At 29.8% G+C, this 10538-nt stretch overlaps 1 protein-coding gene across 2 annotated transcripts; it reads right to left on the bottom strand.

Moving 5' to 3' along the window:
* Positions 1-5457: 5457 nt before the first annotated feature.
* LOC114399269 (zinc finger protein JACKDAW-like) lies at positions 5458-8230 on the bottom strand. Of its 2 annotated transcripts, XM_028361423.1 has the most exons (4): positions 7727-8230; positions 7212-7608; positions 6517-6841; positions 5458-6390 (listed from the first exon to the last, which is right to left on the bottom strand). In XM_028361423.1, the coding sequence occupies exons 1-4, from the start codon at positions 7866-7868 to the stop codon at positions 5848-5850; spliced, it is 1407 nt and encodes a 468-aa protein (XP_028217224.1). In that variant the 5' UTR covers positions 7869-8230; the 3' UTR covers positions 5458-5847. The 2 variants fall into 2 exon arrangements, with proteins under 2 accessions (XP_028217224.1, XP_028217223.1); XM_028361422.1 differs by having other exon boundaries at positions 5458-6841; positions 7727-8229.
* Positions 8231-10538: the final 2308 nt, after the last annotated feature.

The raw sequence follows: 10538 nt of genomic DNA, 5'->3' as shown, positions 1-10538 counted from the left end.
AAGTCTTATTTAGATAAATCACTTTATTTCAAAATGGATCAACAAGAAAGAAAGAATTAGTTGAATATCAAATATAAATATTTATATTATACCTAGAAAAAGAAAATTTACTCTGACAACTCAAATATATTTCACTAGCATATTTGCGATTCAATTTTCATAAAAATAAATATTTTATGATTTGACTCGGGTTGATTTTTGTGATTTTTATTAAAATATTATTTCATTAAAATTTATATGATTTTTTTTCATTTTTAAAATTAAATTATACTAAAAAGTTACTAATAATAATTTATGAAAATTCTTAATATATTAAACATGTTCAAATAAAAATATATCAAATTTTCATACATTTTAAATTAAATATATTGTCTAAAAAGTAAGTGATATACATATTCTTATAACACATATAATATAGTAAAATAATTTTGAAACTCAAGCTATATATATATATATATATATATATATATATATATATATATATTATATAACAAATAATCCTGTAGTAATATAAGTGTTATGATTTTATTTAGTTTAAAAAATAATAGAAAATCAAATAAATTTGAAAAAAAATCACACAAACAAATTAAAAAAGAAAATCTATTTAATTAGATTTTTAATTTTTATTTTAGAATAATTTAAATTTGAATCCCTCTATATATCACTGTACTCACATGCTTTTTCATTCTCTCTAAAAATTTGGACTTATTGGTAGCAACCGCAAAGGCATTAAGAAGGCCCTGTGATGTGAGCAATAAAGCTGTTCTTCCTGTGCAAAGTTCAATGAAAATTTCTTATTAACTTAAGTCTTAAAGGATGTGTTTGGTAAATAAAAAGTAAGAGAGAAAAAGAAAAATAAGTAAGAAAAGAAAAAAAAATAAAAAATAAAGATTATCTGATAGAAGAAAAATAAAAAACATTTAAATTAAAAATATTTAATAGATATAAAAATAATGTTGAACAAAAATTTAATACTATGATAAGAATCATGTGCAGGAGGGCATAAAGTCTTGATTGTTGTAGGTGATAAATGGATAGGGGAATTCTGTGCGCTGGCTATCATAAGTACTGTTCATTTCGTCTCTATTCTTTACAATTTGGCTGAGAAATTTTGCATGGAGGGACCCACGTTTTTTTAAAGAACTTCCTTGGTATTTCTAGCGTGCCAAACCGCATGAGTGAATATTTCCGTACACTTCCGTGCACCTCCCTTCCTCTCTTCTCTATTTCGTGCCACTAAACACGCTAAATCCCAAACATATAAAAACCTAACACATGTATATGCATTTATTTCTTCTACACATGTATAAGGGGTCTCTTTGAGGTAACAAGGCAAAGCATAATGATACATTTATTACATGTAATCAAATAAAATGTTTGGTTTTGGACATAATTTTAAAATGTTCTAGTTCAATTTTTATTGTAGTTTTAAAGCAATAGACCTCTTCTTATTTTCGTGATAAATGAATCAATTGCAAAATTAGTTATACATTAACATCTCATTGATTTTATAAGAACTACTACATTTTGAAAGTTAGTTGTAGCAATATTTTCAGTTTACAATTGCCTTGAGAGTTAGCTCTTGGACTAATAAGTAAGAATGTTTAAAACTAAATCAAATCGTTTGTAAATCACCAAATTAATATAAAAAATAAAAAATTGCTTAAACCAAAAATAACAAAAAAAAAACATATATTTTTTGTAATTTAGTTTTTGGATCTTATTATAAAAAATAAATCAAGCCGAACAAAATGTATATTATAATTATATTAATTTCTATTGTGATAATTAATAATAAGTATTAGATAATTTAAATTTTCACTTACTTTATAATTAATATGTACATTTTATTTTTATATGTTAAAAAAGATAGTAATAATATTGTTAAAAAGTAGTGTTAAATATTAAATGATGTACAAATTATTATTATATTAAAAAAGCTGGTAACATTATTTTATATTAAATAGAAGTCAAGATAATAATTTTTAACTAAAATATGTTAAAAAAAAAAATAAAAAAATTAATTTTTAAAATTATATAAAAAGTATATAATAAGTATGTAAGTTTACTAGATAAATTTAAATTATGATAATAGGTTAAAAAATAAAACAAATATGAAATTGAACTAAATTAAAAAAAATGATTTAGTTTAATTCGAATTTGATATTATATTAAAATTAAATCACATCTGTATTTTATATTTAATTTGAATAATTTTTATCTAAAAATTAAATCAAATCACGTTAAGAACACCCTACTAATAAAGTGGCAATGCAATTAAGACTTTGGGTTTCGGTTGAGTCACAAAGAAAAACAGTATGACTATGTAAATATGGGTCCAGTTTTATTTGGGCTTAGACCTTAGATAAAGTGTTTAATTGTGACAACTCCAATAAATAGAATGCAACGTAGTTCAAATGTGTGTCTGGTTTTTTATTTTATAAATAAATATATACCAATACCACACCAAGCATTGGTAAGGGTCCAAGACTCCAAGTGTTCAACATCGAAGAATGCATGCATGCAAGAGAATTTTGTTATAAATTTAATATCCGTTGGATTTATTAACGCCGGTTTCCCGAACGATTTGATGGTTTGGAATGCATTTCCCAAGCAACGAGTCTTCGGTTCGAAACCAGCAGAGAGAGAGAAGAAGAGAGGAAGAAGAGAAAAATGAGGTATTCCAAAATACCTCTCTTTTTTATGATTTTCGCTCTCACTAAAATACTTATCTTCTTATTGTTTTTTCTCAGATCATTAATTAAATTTGTATTTTAATTTATATTTTGTACAGAATAACTAACTGTTTTTATATAATTAATTTTTAAAAAAACAAAAATTTTTAACATATAAAATATCAAGGATTAATTTATTGTATATTTTATACATTTAGAATTTAAATTTAAATTTAAATTTTTTTATCTTTTAAAAATTAATTTATCATTGCTTCACAGTTTTAGAAATATATGAGTATTTATCCAAAATGTTTAGCCTTTTATTTATTAGGATCTCTTCCTTTGTGCACGTTCAAATATCATGCTCTTACCATCTACTTAGTATTTACATGGAACCGCGTCAATTGGCCATTGGACATGTACAAGCTATCCTCGAAAGCATTCAAAATTCAAACACTGTTTCGCAATGATCGCAAAGTACATCTTTGTAAGGTCCTATGATATAGGTCCACGAGGAAGAGACGCATCTTAATAAAGCACAAGATAATTAAGGTCGATTCATTGCTTAGAACACTAACACAAAATGAAAGCATTCATTTACTGTTTATTGGCTTCTTTTCTCGTAGGGTTATTTAAGAGAAAAAGGCAAGTTAATATAGTTCAATTCAACCAAATGAGAAATGATAGATGCATATTAAAAAATGTGTAATTATTTACATTTGATAGATTGTAGAAAAGTTATAACCAAACGAGGACTTTTATCACCGAATCAAATAAAGTAATTTTTATTATTATTTATATTATGAGAAATATTTTATCGCATTAAATAAGGTTTAATTAATGATATAACAATTTTAAAATTGAGTCAAAATACAGAATTAAATTATTAAAATTAATACAAATAGTTTTTCTTAACATGAGATGTTGAAATTCAAAATTTTAAAATTAAATTAAATTAAAATTGTTTAATATTACAATAAATTTAATTTAAAATTTGGTTCATCTAAGAAAAGATATACTAACTTTATATAGAATTTAATAAGAATTAAAGTTAATATATAATATTTAAAAGGAATAAAAATTAACCAAAAATAAATAAATGCTTTATATAGAAAAACATTCTTATTAAAGAATAAACATTTAGATTTGTAAAATAACCTACTAGGATTGGCCTAGTTGTAGAGGATTTGAGTGGTGATTTACATGTGGTTATATGTGTTTTTTATTTTATCACCGTAATTAGGCTCTTAGGCTCCTAAGTGGTATGCTAAGGTATCTTTACAAATTTAAATTCTTTGAACTGATTGTGAGATTAATTCTTGACTAAAATTTAGTCATATTTAAAATTTTTCATTCTTATCTAAGAATGTATTTTGCGAGGATTAAATCTAAGCCATTTTTCATAAATTCAGTGTGCATTGACATCTGAGTTATACTTGTTAAGTATGTGAGAATTATATGTTTAAATCTCATTATATTAGCATTGTTCATGAAAAAAATTTATATTATAATATGGAGTGAACTTTTAAATGTAAATATTTTACCCCAATCAACGTATGGAGCTGGTTTTAGTATCATGTATGAGTGGGTACGTATTAATATTTCATCCATGCCAAAGAGTACCGTGACATCAGGTAAATATTTTTTTTTAGATAAGGTAAAATCTTATTTAAAAACTGTATTTTATATGTCTGTGTGATCTATTCAATATTCATCTATGCAAATGGTATTTCATTTTCCATTACATCTTTGTAAGTTTCTAACAAAACTTATTTTTCATTACAAATATTTTTAACAAATTAACATTTACCAATAAAAAAATTCCATCAATCCATTGTAGTAAGTTTTCATTAAGTTAATAAACCTAACAGCTATTTAAAATTTTCCACATCAGCCAGTGAAGTTTGCTTAATGATGCTTGGATTGGCTGTTGTTTCCATTTTCCAAACATCTGAACTGCAAGGGATTGAACCAGCCTAGGGCATACTTTATAATTTTTATTTTTTTAATCAGTAAAGTAAATGTTAGTTGTTATTAGTATTCTTAATTTGTATTAATAAAGAAATTCGAATCTGTAAACTCTTTTTTATTTCTTTTCTCTTTATTATTAAACCAACTTTATATTTCATTTACCGTTTCTACTGTGCAAAGCAGCAAATAGCAACCATAGACTATTTTTTAGTAATTCAGTATACCACCAAATAAAGAAGTTTGACCTGAAAGCAACAGGCAATGAAAGCAAGCACTAAAATAGTAAGCAGTCTTAATTCAATCTTAATTACTACTACTATAAAATTGTACGTATTTGAAAAATCAAACGGCTCAAACGAAACCTTCACTGTTTAACACTTATCAGTAGCCACTAGCTAGAGATTTGATCACTATATACTTAGAGTCTATGGAAAAGTTAGCCCAGCATCTGGATTCTGGCTATTTAAAATTACTGTGCAGCACTTGATATCTACCAAAAAGGCAACCGAATAAGAAACGTACGTGGAAATGCTTATCTCCTCGTGAACTTCCCTTAATCATATTAAAAATAATATGGTTACCATAAGACTATAAGAGTATATGACTAACATATCCAACGTGTAAATTTGTCTAGAGTCATTTATTGTTATAATGATTTCAATACACAAAATATTCAACCTTCTCATAAGTTATGTTAACACGGGAACTAATAATCCACGCCATGTAGGGTTGTCCAGTAACCGAGTTTTGACTCACGGTCAGCGATAATAAAAGTACCTAATACTAGTATAGTACGTTTATTTATTTCAAATTTTTTTCCCATTTTTTGCTCTTCAATCAAATTCTCATTATTTTCTGGTTGCTTTTTATACTTTATACTAATTTTCACTTGTTTCGAGGAAGAGAAGCCAAAAACGATAACAAGGTTAAGACAGAAGACAAACAAACAAGAACAACAACTACTTGAAGAACATGCATTGCTCGGGGAACTCGCTGTTCCTTCTTTCATCTCAAACATGCAGTGGGTCCCTTTTACCCTCCGAACCGCTGACAACACACACAAAGAACCATCTCTGATCTCGAACTCGCTCTAACTTGGTCCCAACCTTCACGAACTTCCCAATAATTTAGTGTTATTTTACACATGAATTGGGACCACTAGATATGTCATACTATGAGTTAATTATAGTCAGAAAAGACTTCATTGATGGCCTGCAGTGAACTGATTCAATCCCATTGATGAGCCTAAGGAAGCAAACTTTGCCAGCTCTTGGGGTAGAAATGCATGATGTCCACCTCCATTTCCACTCACGCCAAGAAAATCTCTTGTCAAGTTATGTTGCTCCATTATGTTTGAGCCAGGATGGAGCTTCAACTGGGTCGGCTCCACATTGTTTTCCATCAGAAACTGGTCAAAACCGTTTGATGAATGCGTCAACGAGCTAAAGTTAGTAGAACTTCCCAACAGAGTTGCACTGCTGCTTGTTGCATTAAAATTCTGAAAGGCGTGGTTAAGTTGGTCAGAGCTTTGGTTTGAATTGCTATTGAGACTAGTACTTTGCGTGGAGGATGAGCTCATTACTCCAAAACTGCCACTGAAAATTGAAGGATTGGTGCTTCTGGTGGAGCCCATTTGTGCTGCTTTCTGCAAAAGGGCAGTGGCTGACATTGGAGTAGCTGAGTTTGAATTCTTGTTTTGACTCTCAGAATACATTGATGCCAAATCTGAAGCTCCACCTTCTCCCTTTTTCCCCATTAGAGATAAGTTTGGATTAGATGAATTGGAAGAAGCAGGCGTTATTCCAAAATTGGAGAACATTGTAGAAGAACCAATTAAGGCATTATTATTAGGTTGTGCCATGTGCAATACCTCAGGCAAACCAGAAGAACTTGATGATGCCACATCAAGTGGGTTGTTAATGTGGTGATTTCCTTGGTTCAACCATAGTGACAAGTTTGGTCTTTGTTGGTCTGTGCCCATGCTCATTAAACGAAGCCCATGTGGACCAAAATGTGAAACACTTTGCATTCCCTGGCCATTGATTAATCCACTTGACGACAAACTAGCTTGTGTGTTCATCATAGTTGTATCTTCACTCATAAAATTTAGGCTCGTTGAAGCAACTGAGGTGAGTCTCGAACTCTCTTCAGCTAAGGCATCGCAGAATGCCCTGTGTGTAATAAAACTGTCCTTCCTGTCCAAATTTCAATGAAAATTGCCCATTAATTACCTAATCATTTATACTGCTAATGTATACACAATTATTATATGCACATTAAATCCCAAGCTCAATCCACCAACAAACGAAACAAACTTACACATGTATGAGCATTTATAATTTCATCCACTAATATAAAAAGATTGCAAAACTTATAAATACTATATAGTTATAGATATAGACGAAGCTGAATTTTTACGTGACTATGTAACGGACAATCAGATCCATGTCTACTTTGTTTCTATGACATGAAATTTTCACTTTTTCACGTGATCAAATCATATGAAAAATTAAACCAACATCAGAATATTCATTAAAAAAAAAGTGTATGGATTTAATTAACTACCTTGAGAAGAGGGTGCCACAGTCGCACTTATACTCTCTGGTGCCGCAGGTTTTGGTGTGAGCTTTCCAATCAGATTGAACTGCGTATTTTTTCGAACACTTTTCACACTTCCACTTCTTCTCACCGTGTTTTCTGCTATAATGCTTCTTTATTCCGGTGAGATCACCGAGAGCCCTTGCCGCATCGTGGTGGACACAGGTTTTTTCTGGACAGATATATACCTTCTTCCGAATATCTTTGTTTGATCTCTGTCTTAGCTTCCATGGAAGGTTGTGACCCCTCCTATGGAGCTGAAGGTTCTGGTCCCTCTGAAACCCTTTGTTGCATATTTCACAGATGAAACGGTTCGTTGCCATGAGAGTCTTTGGCGAAAGAGCAATAACCTCCGCATCTGGATCTGCATATATAATAATCCAATCCAAATTCAAAAAAAGTTAAAACCCGTTTGAAGAAAAGTGGCAAAATCAATTTATTTGAGAATAATTAATCAATTAAAAAAAATGATTTTGCATTACCTGGTGTTCCGGGTAGATTTCTCTTCTTTTTGTTGGGCGGTGGAGTATTAGGGTTAGGGTTTGTGTTAGTGTTTTGTTCATTATTGGGAAGCCCTGGGAGGGAAGTGGATAGTGAAAAGGGGTCTCCGGGTATCATTTGCATATTAGAAAAAGGGGGAGCAGTGAAGCTATATTGGAAAGGTTTGCTTTCTAGCAAAGTAGAAGAAAACAGCTAACTTTCAAAGGTTTCAGACAGTACAAGCAAGAAAACAAGGGATGTTAGAATAGCTAAAGCCAAGGAATATAATATAAGTTTTTTTTGGAGGGTACTCATATTCTGTAAAAGAGAGAGTGGCTGGCTTCATGTGATTATTCTGCCAAAGGACAAGAAAAAGCCATAGACGAAACTTGAATCGAATAAAATATATTTAACCCCCTGAAAAGTATTGTATATATAAACTTGTGTAAGGGCTTCCAACTGGTGTCTGCTCTCTTGTTTTGATTTCTTTATCATTTGAGAGATAAAACCAAAAGCTCACATATATACATAATCATAACATGATAATGGGTAGTATATATAGAGAGAGACAGAGATTCATATTATTTTTTATAAACATTTTTATAACTCATTTCTCTCTCTCTCATATTACATATCTTGTTTTATATTTTTTCTTTCATAGTATTATTTCTATTAATTATAAGATAAGAGTTATACAGATAATATGTGAGCTGCATCTTATATATGTCATACCTGAACTCTTTTATTCTTAGCTCTTTTCTCTGAAACAAGTTATATTACAAATAATATGTCAGTCTATGTCAATTTAATTAATTAATTTGCTCTTTGCTGTCTTTGGTTTGACGCGTACCCTCTTTCTTAATATCTTATTATGGCATCCTCAAAGTGGCAGTCAGTCATAAATTTTAATGGGCCACCACACACACTACACACACACTCTTTCTCTTTCAGTCTCACACACATACACACAGTAGACCTGAACTTTCTAAAAACAGATACTACCCACATGCACACATAGGTAGAAGAAGAATGTGTGTGTGTGTGTTCGAGACAGTGAGTCGCATTTCTTCTGCCTTAGGTCTAGCAAATAGAAAAAAAATCATATATAAATGATTATCTTAATTAGTAGGAATAATGATCAGCGGATTCAGGTAACATTAATTAATTCCTTGCAGTGTTTAAACCTCAAGTAAAAAAAAGGAGAAAAATAAAAAAAATATGATAAGTAATGTGATATATAAAATACAAGATAAATATAAGAAATCATAATTAATCTTAATAGAGCTTATTTAAGCCAAACTCCTACTATACTATACTGGTAGTAGTATTAGCTTAAAGATACTGAAATTTTAAAGCTACCAGTATACCACCTTTGGGCTTTGGTAGAAGTAAATAAAGTTACTTTATATGCATACGTTGACTGACTCGTTGACTATTAGTAGTAATATACTATAAGTACGTATTAAAAAGGTTGTGCACGTGATATTGAAGAAATCAAGGTGAAAATGATGGTGTTCGCGAGGACGAGGGTAACAGAAAAGTTACTGGCCTTTGTAAGAGGCTTTAGTTGTTGGTATTGAATGATTAAGCCATAATTACAATGAGGGCATGCGAGAAACTGTTGAAACAGGGAGGTCAGAGAAGCATTGATACACAGAGAGACAGCGATGCTTGTGTGGGGTCAATTCACTACACTAGTAGTAGTATGTAGTGTGGGGGGCAGTGTTTGAGGTTCTCTTTTTCCAATGCAAGGTGATAGGACCGTCCGTGATACTCTGTCACTGCATAGTCATCCTGAGGGCTTAAGAAAATTGAACCATATGGGGTCCCCCGCTGCACCGTCCATCATCCCAAAAAATAAAGTATTGTCGTGGATAATTTTGTACTAATATGTTTTTTACTAGTAGTTTTCCTCTTTTTCTACGCAGATATGGTGACAAGGAAATAATAACAAAAAACTTACTATTTTATTAAAGATAAGGTAAAATTATAAATTTAATTTTCTTATTTATCTTAAAATTTGATTTTGATCCCCTATAATTTAGTTAACAAATTTAGTCCCCTGATTTACAATCATCTCACTATTTTATCAAATTCCGAAATTGGAAATTATCTCACTATTTTGTCAAATCTTGAAATTGAGCATTGACTATTATTTGTCAACCTTGACCGTTATATGTTATATGTTTATTAGACATTAATTTTGTGCACTTAATTAACGTCAATTTCTCATAAAATTGTGACATGTGACTATCAACATCCGATAAAAACGACGACACGTGGAGGTTAAGATAAATAATTAATGGTCATTGTTCAATTTTAAGATAGATTGTAAAAATCTGGGTGACAAAATTCATAAATTAAATTATAAAAAAATCAAAATTGAATTTTGAGATAAATATGATGACTAAATTTACAATTTTAGCTAAAGATAAAATAAAATAAAAGTTAGAATTTATAGAAAGTGCTATTGTTCATGTCTAAGGATCCTAAAACTAGTTGAACTCAATAAATCCAAATAATTACTCTTATGCTTGACCTGATGTAAGTAATAATGTGAAAAAATCATACTTATTTATTGAATTTGATTAGGATTTAAGGATCACATGCTCATCTATTTTGAAGAGTTTTTAATCAGATGAACAGTCAACAATCTCTTAAACATTAATTTTAAAAGCGTAAGTACTTGTTATGCTTAATCAATCTAAACTATTTACAATTCCTTAAACAATATTGAGTCTTAAAGGTTTGGGTGTTTGCTATGCTCAATCTATCTAGAATTTATATAGTTCACAATTGCTCTAGCACTTGAAA

This window comes from Glycine soja, chromosome 19, assembly GCF_004193775.1.
Source record: "Glycine soja cultivar W05 chromosome 19, ASM419377v2, whole genome shotgun sequence".
Classification (NCBI taxonomy): domain Eukaryota; kingdom Viridiplantae; phylum Streptophyta; class Magnoliopsida; order Fabales; family Fabaceae; genus Glycine; species Glycine soja.
The sequence above is the reverse complement of the archived record's forward strand: the minus strand, read 5'-3'. Positions and strand labels throughout refer to the sequence as shown.